The sequence below is a fragment of the Coccinella septempunctata genome, chromosome 5 (genome assembly GCF_907165205.1).
Source record: "Coccinella septempunctata chromosome 5, icCocSept1.1, whole genome shotgun sequence".
NCBI lineage: Eukaryota > Metazoa > Arthropoda > Insecta > Coleoptera > Coccinellidae > Coccinella > Coccinella septempunctata.
Window position 1 is genome coordinate 34,047,497 of NC_058193.1, and position 23,353 is coordinate 34,070,849.

General features: G+C 35.2%; 3 protein-coding genes across 12 annotated transcripts; 1 reads left to right on the forward strand and 2 right to left on the reverse strand.

Moving 5' to 3' along the window:
- The first annotated feature begins 182 nt into the window (after window positions 1–182).
- LOC123314301 (CAP-Gly domain-containing linker protein 1) lies at window positions 183–21,488 on the forward strand. Of its 10 annotated transcripts, none has more exons than XM_044899474.1 (17): window positions 183–322; window positions 2,817–3,130; window positions 9,438–9,512; window positions 10,344–10,427; window positions 11,429–11,581; window positions 11,641–11,853; window positions 13,425–13,632; window positions 13,694–13,904; window positions 14,551–14,601; window positions 16,293–16,433; window positions 16,510–16,674; window positions 16,787–17,006; window positions 17,056–20,450; window positions 20,503–20,556; window positions 20,762–20,949; window positions 21,027–21,214; window positions 21,324–21,488. In XM_044899474.1, the coding sequence occupies exons 2-17, from the start codon at window positions 2,878–2,880 to the stop codon at window positions 21,368–21,370; spliced, it is 5,646 nt and encodes a 1,881-aa protein (XP_044755409.1). In that variant the 5' UTR covers window positions 183–322; window positions 2,817–2,877; the 3' UTR covers window positions 21,371–21,488. The 10 variants fall into 10 exon arrangements, with proteins under 10 accessions (XP_044755409.1, XP_044755408.1, XP_044755411.1 ...); XM_044899473.1 differs by lacking the exon at window positions 183–322 and adding an exon at window positions 1,915–2,071; XM_044899476.1 differs by lacking the exon at window positions 183–322 and adding an exon at window positions 1,915–2,071 and having other exon boundaries at window positions 20,798–20,949.
- On the reverse strand, window positions 276–1,092 carry LOC123314304 (fungal protease inhibitor-1-like). The gene is made up of 2 exons (XM_044899485.1): window positions 744–1,092; window positions 276–494 (listed from the first exon to the last, which is right to left on the reverse strand). Exons 1-2 carry the CDS (start codon window positions 937–939, stop codon window positions 373–375), a joined length of 318 nt encoding a protein of 105 aa, XP_044755420.1. The 5' UTR covers window positions 940–1,092; the 3' UTR covers window positions 276–372.
- On the reverse strand, window positions 21,480–23,193 carry LOC123314303 (splicing factor 3B subunit 4). The gene is made up of 4 exons (XM_044899484.1): window positions 23,005–23,193; window positions 22,849–22,932; window positions 22,522–22,796; window positions 21,480–22,391 (listed from the first exon to the last, which is right to left on the reverse strand). The coding sequence occupies exons 1-4, from the start codon at window positions 23,036–23,038 to the stop codon at window positions 21,633–21,635; spliced, it is 1,152 nt and encodes a 383-aa protein (XP_044755419.1). The 5' UTR covers window positions 23,039–23,193; the 3' UTR covers window positions 21,480–21,632.
- Between the last annotated feature and the right edge of the window lie 160 nt (window positions 23,194–23,353).

The following is a 23,353-nucleotide window of genomic DNA, read 5'->3' on the forward strand; positions in this document are numbered from 1 at the left end:
TCAGCTGATCAAAATCAAAGTCTAAATTTTCGCGGGCTGTCAAATTCAAGGTTTAATAGTTCTATGGTTCAACATTGCTCACAAAGGATGGGCAAAAATGCCGATGATTTCCTTACGACAAATGTTGGTTGCAGACTTTCCAATTAGCCACAGAACGTTCAACATGAACTATGTCACGTCTATGGAAGAAACCGTGGAGGACTTGGAGGTGAAGGACATATATCCTCCTCTATGCAGTATGCTCCTACCAAAGAGATAAAAATGAAGAAATTCGGTTCAACTTGAATGATTTATTTTAATTGTGAAGTACAAAGAAGTTAAGGTAAGTTTTAGATTACATATTTTTAAGCCTTATGAATAACAATAATTCACTTAATCAGATGGAGCTTTTGGTTTCTTACATTTACCCCCAATGCATTTCAATCCCTCCCCACAACCAATTGTAGGTGGAGGACCTCCTATGGTGACAAAAGTGGGACATTTCTCATTTTCCTCTGAAATATAATTTCATGTTGAAAATACCATTCATTCATAATATTATAAGATACATATTCTTTCGCTTATAAAAACACATTACATTCAAGAAAGATTCTTGGGACTTGAGTTTTTTCGAACTAAATGATTTAGCATATTTTTTATCATTTATTCAATGATAGTTTTGGAATGTAATACAACTGGAAAAGCGGTTAAAAATATTTTTCTCTTAGAAATGTTTGAGAGGTATAATAAGTTGAAAAACAAACCTAGAGTAGTATAGCAAACAGTGCAGCAATTGCAATATCCTCCTTTCCTGAGATCCTGATTAGGTCCAGTACACTCTTCTGGCGCTTTACATTTAACTATATCGCAGGCATTCTGCTGGCAAACCACCAGACAATTGATGAAATTTATGGTGAAAAGTAGAAATAAAAGTGAAACCTGAACGTTTTTTCCCAACATATCTGTAGCTTAAAAGAATTGCGACTGCGATACTCGGTAAAAAAAATATACTTTATAGAATATATCTACCCAAACCCAAGGATAAGCTAATTGAAAATTTATAATATTTACATAAAAGAATGTTTTGTTATCACTTCAGCAACTCTAATTTGCATAAGAATATTTATTTTTCCCTGATGATGTACGACTAAATATCCAGTGATAATTGAAATGTAAACACTCAATATACAGGGGTCAGTTTGAAATTTTCTTTTTTCTGTTAATCAGCATGTTCGTGACATTTTCGCCCTCGTATAATTGTTTTGAAAACATATCGAGGCTCTGGGTCATCTCTTATCAATATGTAATGTTATTTTTTTATTAATTATTGATTTGTTCAGCTTACAGAAATCAGGAATAGGAAATTCGATTGCTAGTAAATAATAAGCTCTTCAATCAATTATGAAGGTTCCCTTCAAACACCAAAATTAATAACAATAGTTAGCTACTTATTCTCATATATTATACACTACGTAGGAATTAATAATGATAATTTAGGGAAATATTTCAACTTTATTTTGAATATCTTGTTAGAAGGAGAAGTAGTCAAAATTTTCACTTTTTATTTCAATAATAAAACGACAATATTCTTTTTCCAAAAATTTTTTCTGCCACAATCGTTATCATCACATATTGATTGATTACATATTGATATTAGTATTCTGTGTTGATAATCTTGAATTTAGGAAAAGACTCCATGTTGATAACGAATTCAATCTTCAACACAGATTGTCTATGACACAGATTACAGATAATCTCTCTGTAATCTGTGATCTTCAATCAACGAATCTCTTGTCGATATATCGATCTCTCTTTACCATCCCTGGATGATTCGCTCAGCCATAGAAATCAACTGATTAAATTGTTGGTAATACCGTTTACGGTAAACAAATTTGTCAGTTGGCAATACAATACTGCGACACTTCTGTACCGCCAGAATTCGTACCGCCCAACTGTCAAAATGGAAATTTTGAGTGAAAAAAGTATTGCCGACCGTTTTGAATCCGTTTTTCCCCAGTTTGTTAGTTTTGTTTGATACAAATCGGTGCTAGTGTTTTACAGTTATTTAAGTTTACTCAATCTGTTTCTTTAGGTAGCTAAAATCTTGATAATTTCCTAAATATCTTGGAAACAAGGTCTTATTGTATGATAGTTCATCAATAAAAAATCGGATAATCTAATTGAAGATGCTTCGTCATCTCGCATGTGATAAATCAGCGAAATGGTCATCTTATTATTAAACAAATCCATGGTCCTAAAATCATAATTTGTTATGGATTATTTAAAAATTTGAAGTCCAGTTCCTGAGTCAATTTTAGGTTAATCCATCAGGTAGTTGACCTTATTTGGTCAATGTAAACAATTGAACCGTGCAAAAATTATGTTATCTCATAAAAAAGATAGTCATTTTATAATATTCAGCGTTTTCTAGAAGAAAGCTTTTGTTATCCCGACTATTTTTTTGTCAATTTTCATATTCTCATAATGAATAAAAAGTGGCGTATTATTATTTGGATATTTTCCAGAAATTTATAAATAACATTCCCGTGAATACCTATGTTATTGACATATCTAACAAACGTGGAAACATCTTGTCAACTTTTTCCTTTAATGAAAAATACATTATGCTGCTTTTTTCTATTTTCAACTCACTTCTGGTGGAGGGATTTTGGTTTGAAGCTCTTCAGGAAATGTCTTTTATTTTTCTTCCCTATGTGAATTTTCAAGAAGATCTAGTCATCCAAGAAAAAACAAATACATTCAGAATATCGAAATTGCTGTCCCATATTAGTCTGAAAAATTGTTATCTTTATTCAAGGCAGTCAAATTTTTTACAGATGGTGCTAAGCAATAAAAAATTAGAATCAAATAGTACATTCTGAATACTCAAAATACATCATGATCAATAATAGTACAAATGAAAATAAATCAGATACTGATGCAAAAACAGAACAGGCTGATTCAAGTGCCAAACAGACTAGTGATAAGTGCCTTCAACGTTCATCATCTGTGCTCAGTGTTTCATCAATAGCATCTTCGGCTTCTAGTATACCTGTTAAAAGATCTGGACTAAAACCACCTTCAAAAATTGGAAGGCCCTGCGATGGTCAACAACATAAACCTGCTGTTCCTACTTCACCAACATCACACAGTGAGTTATCTCTCTGCATGTTGATTTTAATAGCAATAATTTGACAACATACTAGGATGGAATTTTCTTACTTTTTCGAATCGAATTGGATATTTTTAGTTTTAATTTTTTCTGTGCTAATTTTTTCTCTATAATCCCTAAGGAAAATAGGCAAATGTTTTCTTTCTTGAAACTGAAAGTTTACAATTATATTTTTGTGAAGGTAAGTAAGAATCTTCCTTGAAATATACGTATATAGGTTCATACCTAGCTCTATCCCCGGAAAAACCAATTTTCTTCCGATCGATCGATATATTCAAAAATGCTGCAATCTTTTCTTCAAATTTTCTCTATACTACAGATTATATAAAAAGTTTCATAAGTAAACTGCTCGTCTAGGAGTGTAAATATTTAGGACCTGTAATACCAATTTATGAATTTTTTAGTTTAAAACTCCTTCTTTATGCTATGTCTAATTCGGAAACAGGTAATTAACTAAATATTATGGCCGATATGGCCCGTTATAACAAGTTTCGAAGACGTCGCAAACCATTAATTTGCATATTAGATCTCTCATTTAATTTGTTTTGCTGGAAGAAGATTCCTATCCTGTATCAGCAAATTTGCGAAAATGTGGGAAGAAAATCGACAATTTATGCGATGTTTATAACATTTACCGGTGTTTCTGAGCCGTACTCTTCCCACGAACAGATCTCGTCATATTTGAAGGCTAATATTCGATAATTTGATGATTTTCAGTATAAGACCCTTGTCGCATAGGCGGTAACAAATACGAAAATACCATAAAAAAATTGACAAGCTATTATTACTTCCCCCCTTGGGTTCATTGTTGAAGAATTATTGAGGCTAATTATCTTCCTCAATGTCCGAAGGAAAAGATTTAGGGTTTTTTGTTATGGGTACCAAGCAGCGTTGGCCGAGTTAGGTAACTGGATGGGTGACCGCTCTAGATATGATTTTGTGCCGAAAATCTCCTGACTCCTCTGTTCGAAGTCCCTCGAAACATAATAGATGAAAATTTATTTTTGGCTTGATTCCAAGAGATTCATTATTGGAAATAATGAGAGAAAAACGCTAGTTTAGAATGGAAATGCTTACCCTTCTGGAACAAACACTTTTCACATCTCCCGAACCATCCTATTTTGCTTTTGGTCGTCTATCAAAGCGAATAAATCGATTTTGTACCTCATTAACCGTAGTTTATAGTTCAAATTGATGTTGACGGAGCGAAGCAAATAATGTAAATTTCTTAATGTTAAATTTTAACGCTAATGAAATGAAAACGAGCCGTACCAGTTCGAATGTAACATTATTATATTACTCGTTTAAATTTGCATTTAACCAAGTCATAAAAATGATTAGGATAGCATTGTGAATCATTTGAGATTACACTCAAGTAGAAGCTCATATTTTTTATGTTACTATGGACTATAGCGAGTACTAACAGATGTTAGATTCTTAGGGAAATATACCTTTATCAGGGCTGTTGAAGCTTTTCCTACTTAGGTCTGTGGGCATCAAGTGAACTTTGGTTTAATTGGTCCCAAGCATGGGACTACTCCGTTGATAACACCTTTTTATAATCGTTTTAGGTTTATATAAAATGAAAAAAAAATTGAAATGATAGGGAAAATACGTATTTTCGGAAATATCCTTAACTTTCGACGAGCAGTGTATTTTATATTCGATTGATTCCACCAATCCCTCGTATTGTTTTAGTCAGCCTCGGAATTCCATCGAAATTTAAATTTTTTCTGCTCTGGTTTTTGAAGGTTTCCCTGATCAATAATTATAAACACGTACGGTTACATGTTTTCGTTTTATTCCGATAATACACCTGTACATGAAAACCGAATAGAATATTAATTGCCTCATCGTTTGTGGGACGTCATCGTCATGCCACTTCTGAATTGTGCGACCACATGAAATAAATAATTCATCATTTGAACATTCGATAGGACATCTGCCGAAAAATACACGTATATAGTAGGCATATGGCACCTGTTCAATGATAAATTGGCACTGCCTTATTTGGCGCCAACATCTTCAATTTTTATTGTTACCTTGGATTATTGAATATTGATATTGCAAAAGGGAAATTCTCACATGCAATGAGCATCTCTTGACTTTGATGTTTTGCTTTCATTATGTTGAAGAATTTCGTATGAATATTCTACCGCAACCAAAAAGAGTCTTAAACGCTCGGGGAAGAATCATCGATGAAGAATTCTTGGTCGAAATGAAAATGAAAATGGCCTAGGTACTTCAGATTCTCAGGGTAGGTTGAGGGTTCAGTATTCGAAACATTACCGAACCAATTGTCCAATAAAATCGGTCTGTTCCAAGGTTATACTGTAAGTCGTGGAGCCAGATCGAAAAAAGATAAAAAAAAGACCTAGAAATTGTAATTTTTGACGTTTACCAAACCCAAATGTGAACAAGTCTACGCCACTTTGACAAAAGTGAGGTTAGCACAGATCACAGACAAGGGTGGGTAATACTGATTCGACTCATCGAGCGAAAAGTACCTAGTATTTTTGTCATCGGTATTCCTGAAATTCATTTAATTTCGGTTTTTTTAAGGCAAATCTTTGGGGACCTATGGGAAACGCCAAAAAACTTGAGAAACTTGTTCTTCGTTTACTAAACGAAGATGTGAACGAATCCACGATCACAGAATGAACGAATAATTAAAACAAAATGTTACAGTAGAATCTGAGCATTACGTTCAGGCACAGTCAGTCAGCCATCAAAATTCTATAGACTACTAGACATTTTACGTTCAAATCTCTAGTGTGATCCCACTAGGTCAATCCCACTTTCAATAATGAAATGAAAACATATCCCTTAATAGCACCAGCTTTGGTCGCTAGGAGTAGATGTTGAGGAGTTGAATAGTCCACAATTTCTTCCCTTTCGAAATATTTTGGAAAAATCAATTGACTGACAACTCACAAAGGGATGGTCTTTCTTTTCCAATCTTCAACCGACCCAATTCACTGCGGTCAATATTTTGAGATTAATGAGGTAATGGGATGACACGTACAGCGTGGGTCGCAATAAAACACCGGGTTGTATTCAAAACAAACGAGATCCGTTCCCTCCTAGTTGTTTTCATCCAGTACGTCCTACCGTAAGTCTAACTCGTCCAGTGATATCCTTCACCATAACATTTTCCATTGTTGCTCTCCGCACTCAAAGCGTGCCAGAGATTCAGTTCGACATTCTTCTATCCCTTCTTGGGTTGATCAGAAACACTCGAGATGCCTTCAGTGTGTTTTTCCGACGTTGATATGACTTACTACGGTAAGTTTTTTTCGCTTATATGTTCTCGGAGCATCAATGTACGATGAGCTATTCGATGACGTTCTATTTGCCTGCTATCGTGAACTTATTTAAATAAATTTTATGCGAAGAGTATATTTAGAAAATATTGGTGATTCATGACGATGATGTCAGGATATAATTGAGTGTTTTCGAAATGAAGTTGGTAATTGTTCGATTTTTCTAGTACCTATTCGTTTTGCAGTCGTTCATAGCAATTTCCGAAATTTTGCAATAGTTCACAGTATTTTTATTGCCAATAAGTATACCCATTTTGATTTTCGTTTCAAATGAGAACGATTTGTTGCTGTAACTTTGCTAATTTCCCATAAGAAACTTTGGTATCAAGAGCGAAAGAAAAAGGCACAATATCTTGTATATTCCAAAAGAAAGAAGTTTTTTCTCGGAAACTAGTAAAGGTACCACGATGACGTTTGTTACAAAAATCAAGTAGGTACACCTTGAATCAAGTCCAAACTTTTCCATCGATTAACACAAAAAATATATGTATTTAACGAAAGTCTTGATGATGTTGATTGAAATTTGATTAATGCATTGCTATAATGATATTTTTTACTGCATTAATCTAGTTCAACTTTTTTCGAGTGTAGGAAATTCCAATTTTGTATCGCATTCTCAACCTCAAGCTAACCAGAAAATTTTAAGTTAATTTTCCTCTATGAATGAGTCACAAACCCAGTTTACGTGAAACACTGTACATTACACCCATCGAAAAGTTGATGAGAATTTCAAAGTTAAATTTATATTTCTACACTACTTATGACTTATGAGAAAACAAAGATTTGAAAATATTAACGGAAAAAATTGAGTATAGGTGAGCAGAATTTCTTGGAGGCTGCAATTTCAAAGCCCTCTGGATAAAATTTGTGTCGTTTCATCACTCTCATCCATCCCGATGATCAGATCACAACGAATCCATGTGCATAATTCCAGATCTGTCAGCTCCTTATTACTCACAACCTCCGTTTATGGAAAGTGAGAATTGAATCCCGATTATCATATTATTAATGCCATTGTTGTGAATCGCGAACCATACCGTGTTGTTTCTCACGTTCTATTGTTGTAAATTCAACAAGAAACGTAGATTTGCCGGTTACATAACTAAAAGTTAACCGAACGGATCGAGTGTGTAGATTGTAGATGAAATGGCCAGTTTAGACGGCCTTGTAGGAAGTCTAATCACGTTTTTCACTCACGGGCAAAATCGTGTGTTTTTCCCATGGTACTTCGCCAATAAATCACCGTAGGTCATGTTTGTTTACCCTTCTCCGTTCCATGACATGCATGGCATTAACAGAACGGAGTTTGCGATGCCTTTTTAGATAAGAATTGTATCGAATATGTCTGCAATGTCATAGCTATGACACCCCTTACCTGACCCACCGCAGACATTACACCAACTCGCCAATGCTCTGATGGATATTGATCAAACTCTCATTAATAAAATTCCGAATAGAGTGGGAGCAATACAAAGAGCTACAGTTCCCGATATTAAACCATGAAAAGACATCTTTTATTATACCACGAGGTGGGATTTAGATGGGGAATTCAATTTGTAGTCAGCGTTCGTATGTGCAATAATTAATGGTTGCGGTTCACATTGATGAACACCTGACGGAGTGCATCCGATGTGCCATTAATTGATATTGCAATTATTCTTCAATTAATTTATCAATTGTCTATTTGTGGAACGTGCGAACGATGCTTTTTTCTGGCGTTAGAGGTGCCATAACTGCTGTATATTGAAACTAATCCATCACAGGAAAATTCCATCTCGACGTCTTGGTCGAGTGGATATACCGGGCGTCCAAAAAAATTCGTCCTCAAGTAAATTACTTACGTCGCGATGTTTCAAAACTCTGGGGGAATCTTTTACTTGTAGTACATTCACAGTACTCCCTTATAGTTATATTATCAATTTCAAAAAGTTTCTTTGAATGGACTTTGGAGATATGTATTAACCTTTGTTTCTGTTTGTGGATGCTTTCGCATCTTATTTTCTGTGTATATTATGCTAACTCTTCTGGCCAATTTTTGAAAAAGTGTGCCTCCGGTAGTAACATCCTAATTTCTCCCATACGTAGGATATTTAATTGTTCAATGTACTTTTTTGGACCCAAAACATCGTCTAACAAGCTGAAATCGCCTATTCTGGCGTCATTTGCATACATCTCGTAGCATTAACGACGATGTTGAAGTTATAAACAACCGGTCGGTGTAATAATAAGGACATGGAGAATGAATTAATACCGTTCTCCATGCAGCGTGGTAGATTTTTTTCTCCATAGAACGTAACAAACAAAAATCACCTTGATATTTCTACTATCTTTCTTCGCATGAATGGGAAGTTAGAGTTGAGCCAGTGCGTAAGGTACATTGATGCTCGAGAACAGAACAAGTGGATGGTTTATTTTGTGTATCTCTTCTTGTCGTTGTTATTTTAGATTACGACGTAGGAAGGCTGACGAACAGCTCCAACAGATATACCAGATTGTCAGGTACGTAGGATTTGCGTTTTGTTGGTAATTGTTTAATTATTGCCACTCCTACATACATAATTTCGGTGTTGAGATAGTTTTTGTTCACTTGGTGCACATAGATAGTAGCTTCTGGATTTGTTCACTTATAAAACTTTTTATATAATCTTTTGTTAGAGGAAATTTTTTGAAAGTATTAATTCAATGTGGTAACACGGTAGCTTTTTGTGTTTCACATTAATTATCATATCGTGCCTAAATACCACTGGAAATGCATTTCGTTGTAAACGTTAAAAATACATATTATAGGTATTCTGAATAAATTTGATTGTGAACTTTTAGCTTATGCACTTGGTTCGATGAAGGTCAAGTAGGTGTTGTTCTTCCTCTACATGAATTTTTTCCTTTCTCATAAACAGCACATTTGTGATAATTTCGTTTGTATTGTCTGCATGATCTGTGTTTTCTTTGCATGTATTTGTTAGATTTATTAGAAGAGGACCACAGGGACTTTCTACGCTTTAGCAGCATGTCAACAAACAGAAGGCGTTATTCCTCCAGTAAGTTCAAGTTTAGTTTGTAGGAAGGCTGAAAAATTCGTAGTATATCGATAAAAAAAAAATTTTTTCAAGAGTCAGCTCTACAAGTTCAAAAACCTGAGCCAATCACCATTAGTCTCAAATTTTTCGTAAGGTTTTGTTTGTTCGACTCGAATCAACAACATTAGAAAAAAGCATAAATTTTACAATATGGAATCATTTTGTATCAGATTGTGATGTAAACGGAGCTTAAGTGAAGAGTGCTCGACAATCTGGTAAAATCGATAGACTGGCGGTGAGATCAGATAGAATCAGCTGCGTGAATAAACATTTTATCTTTTGGAATTCGATTGTAGGAGTATCACATTTTTAAGACCATTCAAGAACGCCTACTTGTGAACTTGTGGGTTTCTACTTCTTCTATCAACCCAGTATTTTACAGCAAGATAATGAGTATGTCATTAATTATCGAAATATAACTAATTTGAACATATTTTGTTGCAAAAATGAACAAAAATTTTATGAAATCCCTCATTTAATATCAGAAATTAGGAGATGTCTCTGTTTGCATCTGTCGTTTATTATATTATACAGTTATTGGTTCTTTGGGCCTACATATACTTGCAGAGTACTCAAAAAAATTGTATATTTCCGCCGTAGAGTGTTCCTTTAGTGTCATTCGATCTGATAATTCAATAAGGCTAAAAACCTCTCGAGATGACAAATTAAATCAGTAGAATTAAACTGGCAGATCAGATGAAAGAATTATTCACAGCCATCCTTCATTACTTTGCAATCTGTTTTCATTGTCCGTTTCACATGCATGTCTGTGTTAAATGTTGCTTGTATTAGCTGGTAGTTCATCATCTTCCATGGATCATCTCTGGGATTTGTACCCTCACCGTCTGATAGAAGCAGGACTTAGCAGATATTCAGGTACAGTTTCTTCAGGTGCACCAGGCTTTCACGCTCTAGTTCTGCACGCAAGCAAGCTTGGATAATTTTTGTAACTTATAACTCACCTATAGAACTCGATCTACAGCAGGTTATGGTTGTTTTGAATGAATTACATTGTTCCGCAATAACAAAGACTTATTGTTTTATTTTCACTGCATGTCTAAAATTACGGTTTGCTCACTGAGATATTTAGTGAGAATTGTTGTGGGTGGCATTTTAATTTGAAGCGAATATTTCAAGTTGAAAATATATCTAATAATAAAATTTTATTGGGACAGGTGTTATCATTAATTTTATTATAGGCAAGATTGAAGAAAAACGATGATAATAAGTTCAATTCTTATGAAAGGGGTTGATGAAAAACCTTGTCAAATTTCTGGGACGTTGTGCGTTACTTTTTACTCACTCTGTATAACTTGTAATTTATGTAATTTTTTTCACATCGAAATGAGGCTTCCCTACAAGCGAATCCTTCATAAATTCGATTAACAGATAATCCATTTAACGAGCAGTTCCTAACACTTGAAAAATTATTGAATTTTTCCCTTAATTTACAATACTCGATATAACCTGTAGTAAGTTCTCTTAATTTTCGTACAGAAGATTGCAATTTGCATTGCAACTCGTACGTGACGTGCAACATAATGCGAATTCTTCATTTGTTGAACGTAAGAAGGCAAAGAAGTTGACTAGCTAAGATCTGGATTCAACGTTTCGTTCTTGTTAGTGCTCATCGGTACCGCATAACTCGACCATCGATGCCGATCGATAAATCAGAGGTCATAATCTCTTTCTTTGAATTTAGATCTTCGGTGGTCCAGTGTTTATGCCGAATTCGTGGGTTCACCTGTTTTTAGTCTTCATATACCCGATTTGCAACAGTTTGCCGTACGCGTTGCATTGCACGTTCATCTGTAACTACCCGGAGCAAACTTATAACACGCAAGATTCTAAAATAACCTTTCTCCATCCAAAAACAGATTCGAGTGCGATTTTAACAGAAGATACAGATAGTTTCATAATTGGACAAAGGGTATGGGTCGGAGGTACCAAACCCGGAACCATTGCGTTCATCGGGGAGACGCAGTTCGCCCCTGGAGAATGGGCTGGCATCGTTCTTGACGAGCCTATAGGTTAGTTGCCGCCCCTGACATATCGATCGCGTTTTTTGGTACCATTGAATTTTTTTTAGGAAAAAACGACGGTTCTGTAGCCGGCATCAGATATTTCCAATGCGAATCGAAAAAGGGGGTGTTTTCCAGGCTTACAAGGTTGACCAGGCAGCCCCTAGAAGTACCTCATTCGCAGTCGAACGAAAGTTTTACGAGTGCTGCGAATGGGGTGAGGAGTCCAGTATCGCCTACCGGTAGTACCAGGAGTCTGTTGAGGTCGCCTCTTTCACATCGTAAGTAACTCGGGAAGATTTGAGGACAATTCTAACGGAAAAGTTTCATAAATACGAGGATGTATTGATATCTAGTTAGCCTAGACCAGTTCCATGCATAAAAAAAATAATGCGTTACCATAGCAACGAACAATAAGTCATTAGAAGTGTCAGTGTGAAGTTTGAGGTCAAAAAAGTAAACCAGAGTTGCGCCAAGAATTAAAAGAAAGATGTCCACTGAAATTATGAAAATCGAAAAAATTTTAGTATGGAGCCATCATCAAGTACCTGTATTTAAAAGGGTTAAGAGGTAAGCAGATTTATGAAGATATGCTTCATTCCCTTGGTAATCAATGTCCTTCGTATGCGACCGTGAGAAATTGGGCTGCAAGCTTCAAAAGAGGTAAATTCTCCATTGAAGATGATGACCGATCGGGAAGGCCAGTTTCTGTGTCAGTCCCCGAAAATATCGATGCAGTTCATGACATGATTTTATCAGATCGTCGAATTGGGCGAAAAGGGATATTTGAAGCACTGAATATTTCATCAAATAGTTCACGTCAATTTGGACATGAGAAAAATTGCTGCAAATTGGATCCCCAAATGTTTGAATGTTGACCAGAAGCGTGCAAGGGTAGAAGCATCGCGTTCGATCTGTGCTAGATTTGAAAACGATGTAGACTTCTTAAACCGAATTGTTACTATGGATGAGACTTGGTTACATTTCTACGATCCAAAAACAAAGCAACAATGGATGGAATGGCGACACTCTGGTTCTCCAAGACCAAAAATCTGCTGGAAAAGTTCTTGCTTCAGTTTTTCGGGATTGCTATGGAGTAATCATGATTGATTTTTTGGATAAGGGTAGAAAAATAACCGAAGACTACTATTCGACATTACTGACCACTCTACGGGAAAAATTTAAAGAGAAAAAACGCGGAAAGCTATCCAAAAGTGTTTTGTATTTGCAGGACAACGCTCCTGCACACAAATCTCATGTTGCCATGCAAAAAATTCGTGATTTAGGGTTTGAATTACTAGAACACCCTCCTTCTTCTCCAGATTTGGCTCCATCCGACTATCATCTCTTTCCTCAACTGAAAAAAAGTTTAAAAGGTTGTAAATTTTCTTCCAACGAGGAGGTAATAAAAGCTGTGGAGGTCTGGTCTGCAGAGCATTTTTTTTTAAAGGTCTAGGGACGTTGCAGGTTCGCTGTAATAAATCCAATTTAAAGGAGAATATGCTGAGTAATAAAGTATTTTAACATCGAAATTTTGTTTGGTTCTAAAGTAGGCTAAGCATTTTTCAATACATCCTCGTATCGTAGTTTTCAACGTTTTGGAGATTCAGTTCGTTCTATACTTGATCTAACCTGTATCAAGACTATCATCAGGAAGGCTTTTGAAGCCTCGTTTAGGTTGAAGTAATGCAGCATGTAACGTAACGTCCAATACCCATCAGAGCGAAATATCAACCTGAACGATGTACACGCTGCATTGCGCTCCTCTATGCGAGGCATTTCAGTGTGGATCACGTTGATTGTGACCTACAGCCAGTATAGCTTCATTCCTACAGGAGGTTAAAATTTTCAGATGCATCGAATAACAGTTTGGCTTCGATGTCGACATCGGTCACCATCGACTATAAAATCGGTGACAGGGTCATCATAAAAAGTAGCCAGGGCTCCAAAGTGGGCACGGTCAGATACATTGGTTATACTGAATTCGCCCCCGGCGAATGGGTGGGGGTGGAACTGGACGACCCCAGGGGGAAAAACGACGGATCTGTCGAAGGTAAAAGGTGAGCAGTTTCCCTCAAACCCTCCCGAACCGACCGAAGAAACTGATCGTCGAATTTCCAGATATTTCGCCTGCCAGCCGAACTACGGACTGTTTGCGCCGGTCAATAAAGTCAGTAAGTCGCCGTCGAAAGTAAAACCTGGCTCATGCGCTGTGCACAATTCTGGCCTACCTCCCTCCGGGCTCAGAAGGTCCGGCTCTAAAGAGTCGATGACCAGCGCAGCTTCCAGCGTGAGAAGGGTAAGGCTTGGTGTGAATTCCCTAACCCCTAAGGTAGGTTTGGTTTGTTTGTTTTGCCAAAAGCATTCGGAATGTCCAACTGTCTTGCTTATATTCAAGGTTCCTAGTAGATTAAAGAAACCTGCGACTCCCCAGCGATGAATATATGAAAGGTAGGGTGAAGATTGTTGTGTGTTTGATATTGTGTCCCTAATTAGGATTGTTTGTTGAACGGATTCTTGTCTTCGGTGCCCTGAGGCCATTTTTCCGTTCAAGTTTGAGCTGTGTTGCTGAAACTAACCTCAAACTCCTCAGATTTTGTAGCATGTTTTGATTGATTCTTTTGGACTAACAATTACTGTTGCGTCCCTTTTTAATTGACTGATTAGGGAGTTGATTTTTCCTATTATAACTGATATTATCATGTACGTATTTTGTTTGAAACAAACTGATTTAATTTTTACTTGCATGATGAAGTTGTACAGTTTGGCATTCTGCATGTTGTGTGTTCGAAACGCTCTAAAAGAGTAATGGATATTTTTTGTAAAATCCATCTTTATTTTGAACTTAAAAGTTGATGATATAATCATTCGTTATATTGATCAGTATCTTTTTGGATTAATCGTTGTAATTTTTACTTCAACATGTTGTGTTGTTTTCTGTGTTTCACTAACATGTTTTCAATTTGTTTTCGCATCAGAAACTACCTTTGAAGTCGCAAAGTCCGTCAACGCCAAGGCCATCTCTACAGGTAAATTACTGAATGAATACACGCAGGATTATAAAAGTATTTCTTACAAAACTACCCAATAAGTAATCTGTAGAATCAAAATAAGAGCCAAATAATATTCATCAAGCAGCGATATTATCTAGTTTTTATAAGCTCCTCATTATTATTAACGCCGCATTTCGGTAGATGTTATTATTGCATATTACTAATAGCTGTTGTTTTCTTTTTGGTTTATTGTATTTTATTATGGTTTAGAGTTTAACGAAGTCTGTTGTATAATATATTTATCTTGCTATATGTGTTATTTCTCTATCCTATATCCTTACCTTGGAGTTTTTTATTTTACTATTCTACATGGTTAATTAGTTATCCCAATTATGAAAAGAGTATGAAAAGTTTAATTTTTATCGATTGCAAATTATGTCTCTCAATCAAATTCCTTTTACTAATTCCAATTAGAGGACGAAATGAAAGACCAAAAGTTAGTGAATTTGTGGGAAATATTTCACGAAAGTTTTGATGAACTCGAAGATATAGCACCAGAGTTCTTGGTTGCCACAATACAGATTCAATATAACTGCGATTCTTTCGTTGTAGCCCAAAGATCTTCAGATAGACATGGATAAAACTGATTTCTCATCTTTATCCACAGAAGATCATTTAGGAGAAACGTGTATTGTACTACATAATGATTGATAAGTAAAAATTTTCATCCAGAGGTTTTTTGGAAAAATTTGTCTATTAAAAATCGTAAATTCTTAAAGAAAAAATGTTATTTGCTGTGAATTCCTATATCCGCATTTTCTTTCTACAAATTCTTGAAACAATAAGTACTCCATGACAAACTTCTTATCTTAACTACTCATAGGGTAACTATCACAAATAACGTTGTGTTTTCTACTAATTACTTGGTGTTCGAAGACAGAACAGCAGGGTGTATTCCTCTCTGATTTTTCAAGTTTACTAGTCAAGCTTGGTAGGTATTTTTGTTTGAATTTCAAAGTATCAAAAAAAGAATTTTTTTTTAGATGATTCTTAGATAACACTGTGTGTGTGAGTTTAATTCAGGACGAATATGCATCATGGACCATTTCTTGGTAAATAAAAACTCTACTTGTTATGAAGAAATCATAAGATTATGAGATGTTCAACACGTGTGAAATTGAATGTATATTTTTAGGAGGAAATGGAATCAAATGAAATAGTTTTTTATGAGAAAAAAATGATATTATTGGGTTGCCCCTTTCCTGTTCAAAATTAGAAGATTATAAAGATAAAGATCCAATTATATTATTTGTAAAATACAATGACAAATTGTTTTAATTGACTAATATCATGTTGAATACAGAGTACATGCAGAAACCTATTAAATACATATTACAATAGTGTTTTCTGAATATTTATTTCTAGTTTCCTACTCCATTCATGCTGATCATGCTTGATGAAGTCTAAAATTAGCCTAATTATGCAACTGTGATCAATTTTAAGGGCAAAATCGACAAATTGTTCCGATATTTTTTGTCCTCTGTATTATCATTCTATTATTTGGTATTTTCTTTGTGAGTTTGGTACAGGTACCTCTGTTATAAAGAATAAAAATGAATGTATCAGAATTTATGGATCGCTGAAATCTCAAAGATGCTTGATGAATACTATTGGCTCTAATTTTTTCTTCATTTCCCTGTAAAACCCTCAATATCATATTTCGACAGGATATGGTGAAAGAAAAACAACAACACATCGAGCAGCTTCTCAAGGAACGAGATTTGGAGAGACAAGAATTCACCAAAGCAGCTAGCCAAGCAGAAGATGCAGAACAGCAGCTTATTGCCATCAAGAAAGAATTTGATGCTGTAAGAATTATCCTGCGGAATTCAATTTTCATTCCATACTGAAACAACTGTGTATACTATAAAGTAAACTTTTCAGTACCGTGCAGAATGTGAGAAGAAGCTACAAGAACATTTGGTCCTTCTGTCGGAACTCAAGAAAGATCGCACTGAGATACTAGGGCAGCTTGAGGATGAAAAGAAGAAGAATGAAGACCTACTTTTCAGGTTTGAAGAGGCAGCCATCCTCAAGAGTGACGCAGAAGTTAGTTCATCAAATATTTCTCATTTCTATTATTTCTTCTAGCACAAGTCATTATTTTGCCTTTTCTTTTTTTTTACCACTCCTTTCTGATTGATTATATCCATATTCCTAGGCTCTTCTGGATAAGAAAAATATAGAGATGGATGAACTGAAGAAGCTACTTGATATCGAACGAATGCGTGCCGATGAAACTGAAAAAAATGCCAATAAGTTATTCGAAACCGAAGAGAATTTAATAAAAGCCAACGAAGAGATAGAAAAATTAAAAATTGAACTGGATAATCTATCATTGGACCAAAAAAGCCTCAAAGAAGAACGATCGATGACGACAGGTATGGCTACTTAAATTATTCATCCCTTTTTTATTTCAATAATTTTCAGACCGATCAGAAATACTCGAGAAAGAACTAGATATAACTAAAAAGCAACTTGTTGAGATGAACACAATCAGGAACACTTTGAGTCAACAATTGACAACCGTTAACATCGAAAACGTTCAAGTGAAAGAGTCGGTTGAAGAATTGAAACAGAAATTAATTTTGTACGAAAAAGAAATAACGCAAAAGAACGACATGATTACTAATTTGAAAACCGAATTGGAATCCACCAAACAACGACTAACTGACAATGAAAATCAGGTGCAAGAATTACAATCGGAACAATGTAAGCAGCAAACAGATTTGAGCAAAGATTTAGAAAAGCTAAAAATGGAGATCAGCAGCAAATCATTTGATTTAGAAACGGCACAAGACGAATTGAGAAAAAAGCAAGCAGAAATTGACGCTCTGATGAAAACCTCTGAAGAAACCAAGCACATTTACGAAACTCAAATAGACGACAAAGTTAAGCTTCATAACGAAACTACAGAAACATTGAATAAAGAACTAAACAGAGTAAAAGAAGAACTACTCAACGCGAAAGAAGAAATATCGAAAATTTCTCAAAATTCTCAAGAAAATTTGAAGGAATTAATCGAAGACAAAAAGCGCCTCGAAGAAGAATTGGAAAAAAATAAACTTGATATTCTGAATAGCACCAGGAGTTTCGAAGAAGAATCAAACTGTCTCAAAACGAAAATCAGAGAGAGCGAAGAAGAAATACAGAAATACGAGAAACAGGTCAATTCTTTGAAAGAGGAACTTGATGATTTGAAAAGATCAGCCAACTCATCGAATTCTGAACTTCAAAATGAATTGGTACAAGTTAAACAAAGCAACGCAAAAATGATCGAATCTTTACAAAACGATTTGAAGAAAATAGACGAAGATAAAAATGAGTTATCGTCAAGTTATGCCAAGGTACAGCAGGATCTCGAGACTAAAACGAAAGAACTAGAAAAGAGGGAGAATTCTCTGAAAACACTGAATGAAGAATCTTTCAAACTGAAGGAAGAGAAACAAAAGCTCGATCTCGATATTGAACATCTGAAAAAGACCCTAGAGTCCATGGAGAGAAAAATTGAAGATTATGAAAGTCAGAAGAAAGTGGCAACATCTTCAAATTCTGAGCTTCAAACGCAATTGCAACAAATGAAAGAAGAAAACGCCAAATTGATCGAATCGTTACAGAACGATCTGAAAACTGAGAAGGAAAAGATGAACTCCTTATCGTCGAAATATGCCAAATTGGAAAACGAGCTCGAGACAAAGTTGACGCAACTACAAACTCTAGAATCTTCAGTGAAAACAATCACCGAAGAGTCCGTAAAGTTGAATGAAGAAAAGCAAAAGCTCGATCTTAGTAATGGAGATTTGAGAAGAACTATCGAATCTATGGAGAAGAAGATAGAAGACGATGAAATACGCAAGAAACAGATGTATGAAGAAATACAATCGCTGCTCAATTCTTCCGGTGATAATAGCGCTAAACTTGAAGAAATGCGTACGAAACTATTCGAAAATGAAACATTGATCGACAAAACGAAGAAGGAATATGAAGAAAAGCTACAAAATCTCGAACGCCAAGTACAAGAAAGGAATATGAAACTGGAAGAAAAAGATATCCAAGTTGCAAAAATAGCAAAGGACCTCTCGGCAGCAGAACAATCTTATGCTGAATTAAATAACTCCAAGAAGAAACATATCGAAGAACTACACGAAGAAATTAATAAAATTAAAGAGTTGCATAACAAGGAAAAAGAGGATCAACATAAAATTCTTGCAGACAAAGAAGTACAATTCGAAAAAATGAAGAACGATTACAATCAGAAACTACAAACTATTGAAATAACAATTCAGGAAAGAAATTCGAATTTAGAAGAAAAGGAACGTCAAATAATGGAACTTGAAAAAAAAATGTTAGAGATACAATCATCTACGGGAATTCAGGAAGTGAACTATCAGCAACAAATTGATAAGTTACAAAAGGAAATAGAAGAAATTCAACAGCAATGTGCCTTACATAATGATAGTTACCAGAAGGAAATTTCAGCGAAAGAATCTGCTCTCCAACAACAATCTTCAACGATTGAAAGTTTGGAAAACAAGCTAAAAGAACAAATACAGAAGGGCGAGTCTTATGTAGAAGAAATCGTCAGATCTTATCAAGAAAAAATTGAAGTTTTCAATAAAGAACGAGAAGAAAATGAAAAAATAACAAAGACACTCCAATCAGAACTGAAGGAAAACAAGGAATTAAATGAAAAACTCCAAAAAGATTACGAATTAGAAATGAACGACTTGAAAAATACAATTGAGAAATTGACAGTAACTGTTTCAGAAATTTCTTCACAAAACGAAAAACTTAAACAACAATTAGAAACTTCGCAAAACGAAATCCAACAGAAAAATGAAGAAATTATCGATATTAAAAGAAATAATGACGAGAAAGAGCAAATGATGTTGAAAAAAATTGAAGGAATTGAAGAACAACTATCAAATTCGACTGAAGAATCTTCTGAAAAGATATCTAAATTAAACATAGCGAATGAGGATTTGAAGAGTAAATTAGAAAATAAAGTCAAAGAATTTGAAGATATTAATTTGAAATTAAAAGAGTATGTTCAGAAGCAAGAAATGAATTTGAATGAAAAAGAACAAAGTTATCTCAATCAAATATCTGCTTTGGAATCACAAATGGTTGGATTGAAAAAAGTTCTTGAAGAATCAACTACTCACAAACAAAATATTGAAAAGGAATTTACGGAGAAATGTGCAGCTTATGATGTAATTAGTGAAGAATTAAAGAATTTAACGCAGAAGGTTAAGCTTGATGAAGAGAAACTCAATGAAATGCAAGAAGATAAGTTGAAACTTCAAGAAGCTCTTGAAGGTTCCACCAATAGTTTGAAAGAAAAAGATAGTCAGTATAGAGAAATTCATAATCAAATGGAGAAAATGAACGAAAAATACAAATCGCTTGAAAGTGCATTTAATGAAGAAAAACAAAAAATTTCGGAAATGACGAATATCAATAATGAAAAAGAAGGGAGTTTACAAAAGAAATGTGAAGAACTTACTGCCAAACTTGAAATTGCTTCAGATCAGTCTAGAAAAAATGAGATGCAAAGGACACATTTATTAGAAGTTCTACAGCAGTTACAGTTCACACAAAAGCAGAAGAACGATTTGTTAAGAATACTGAATAAACAACAGAATAGTGATCTGCATGCAATTCTGATGAACTTGAACGACAGTTATGAGGACGAATCGATGAAAAATAGGATTGAGGAACTGGAGAGAAATTTGGAGAAATGTAAACTTGAACTTGATGAGGAAAGAAGGAAATTTGCTACACAAAGTACAGAAATTTACGTTTTGGAACAAAAATTGAACTCTGTGAGTAGATTATATCTTTTTTTTTAAATTTTTTTTTCCAATTCAATTTCAGGTTGCAGTTAAACAGAATCATGCCGATATGAATCCTAAAGATGTAGCTGAGAAAGTGAGTAAAAAAATTGTTTATGTAGAATGCTTTTTTATGCTTGAATTCATATTTTTTTGTCACAATCTTTTATTCTTTACTATCTGTACTCGCTTCCCAGGAAGAATTTTCTTTGCTCAATTTTGCAATCTTTCATTTCATTTCATAAGTTCACTTCACCTATTTTCTTTCATGCATGTAAACCTTAATTTTCTTTCGCATTTAGAGCACGTCAAACAATAATGAGCATTGCGATTATCAGCAACTATTGGAGGATAAAATCTTGGCTGAAGATCAAGTCAAGTTTCTCAATTCGATTATAGTGGATATGCAGAAGAAAACTGAGGAACAGAAAATGAAAATTGAGATTTTGGAGTTGGGTTATAGTCCTGCAGCCGCCGACGAGTTGAATCTGTAAGTTGTTCATGCTTTGGCACTCAACACGTGGTTTTATTTCGCCGAAATTATTAACTAATATTGGATTTTGGTAGGATGGGATTCTCTTCCAGTACGAGGCAGTTACCACCAAGAATGTACTGCGATATTTGCGATTGTTTTGACCTACACGAAACGGAGGATTGTCCCAAGCAAATGTCAGAAGATATGCCTCCTCCTCCACCGAGAATTGATAAACTTAAGAAAATACCAGAACCAAGGCCCTACTGTGAATTATGTGAAGGTAAATGCAATCTTGCTATTTTGACGTGAATACGCCTTAAATTTGCGTTCATTTTAAGTTTGCATGCACTCAAGAAATACTGTTACTACAGGCATAGTTTATTTTTTAGTATTTGGCCACGAAACCCAGGACTGTCAAGAAGATGAAACTTTTTAGATGAATATTTTAGGAAATTTTAATTGTTAATAAATAGAAATAACATGTGATAAAATAATTTATTTTGTTTAATGTTGATATTGTTGCTTGAAATCAATAAAATACAACGAATTTTTAACATTGATTTATTTGGCATTCAGGAAAAGAATGAGAAAATACAATTTACAGCTGGCGAAGTTCGATCCAAAGTTGGTGACTTCTTGTTTTGTGTCAAAAAATGTTCTACTTAATGATATTTCAATCCTTTTCACTCAGAAGATGTTTATCCCCAAGTGTTGTCTTCTGAACTGGGAGGTGGTGGAAATGGTGGTCTTCCAGGCATTCCCATGAAGTTAGGGGGTGGAGGTCTCCAATTTGGTGGGGGTGGTCTACCTCCTGGTGGGGGTGGTGGTGGAAAACCACCAATAAATGGCGGTGCACTGCTGGTAGGAGGAGCTGGAGGTGGAGCTGGTACACCAGGCCACATGGGTGGCATCACCCTTGGGGGAGCTCCTCCAGGGGGCATTGGTGGTGGGGGAGGCCTTGCATTTGGTGTAGATGAAGGTGTGGAAGGAGGTGGTGGTGGTGCACCTGGTGGAAGAGGTGGTTGGGAAGGAGGCAAAGGAGGAGGTGGAATACCGGAAGGAAAACCTGCTGGTGGTGGTACTGGTGGTGGCGGTGGTGGTGCTATGTTTCCAGGTGTCATTAGAGGTGGAGGCATCATACCAGCCATAAGAACAGGCGGAGGTGGTGGTGCCATTGCCATACCAGGTGGCATCATACCCATAGGAGGAGCGTCAGCAAACAGTTGATGGGGCCTGTCAGCTTGAGATAAGGGATTTTGAGCAGCTAGTAATCTTTCAGCAGCTGAACCGTGACGCTCTCCTTTAGAGTCCTTCTTGAAAGCATAAGACACTGAAATTGCTCTATTACATAGGTATTGACCATTCATTGCCTCGATTGAAGCATCAGAAGCCTCGAAGCTTGCAAAATTAATGAAGGCAAAACCTTTGGAATTTCCAGTATCTGGATCTCTCATTATCTGGAAAACAAAGGATTCTCAGAAGGTAATATATTTATATTCAAATTTTGGGATGATAATGAGCAATTTTAGTATTTAAAGAATTCCTTTTCCTCTAAAAAAGCATAATCTTGATAAAAAAAATTATTACTTTTGGAGTTTGTAGAATAACACCAAATGCTGAAAATGTATCATAAAGCAGCTTTTCATCCACTTCTGGATCTAAATTTCCAATGAAAATGTTAGCCCCGACATCTAAGTTTTTCTGATGTGCTGAGGCTTTATTCACCCTAATCGGCTTTCCATATAGCTTGATCATGTTCATTATTTTGATAGCATAATCAGCGTCTTCCTCTCCCATAAATTCAACAAAACCATAGCCTTGATGCATCATTGTCACTCGATCCTTCGGCATATGGACATTCACTGAAAGATTTTGAAATGTATTCCACGATTATATTGAGTTTTTAGTCCTCACCTAAGGGTCCAGCCTGTACAAATAACTCCCAGAGGAGTGAATCTGAGACTTTGTCATCAAGACCTCCAACATATATCGTTGCATCTAAAAATGTTGAATAATTATAGTTATGATGAAAATTCGAGTGAAACAAGCAGATATAGGAAGAAAACTAACCTCTGTTTCTTTCAGCTATCGGTCCATTAGCCATTATGAGTGTAAGTAGTAACGCAGTACTAACTATACTAACTATATGGAGATCAAATACTTTAATTAGTCATTGTTTTGTAGCAATTTGAAAAAGTTTTGTTTATCGAAGAAAACTCATTATTTTCACGGTTATCATTATCAAACCAACCTGTAACCATAGAAGATATAAAGAAATAAATTGATTAGCCATAATATTTCAATTCTTTTTCTTCAGAAAAGTGAAATGAAAAAATTTTTCACTGATTTTTATCGGAAAAAAGATAATGTTTCACCAAATTCACATTAATGAATCATAAAAAGCATTATCAATTCATCC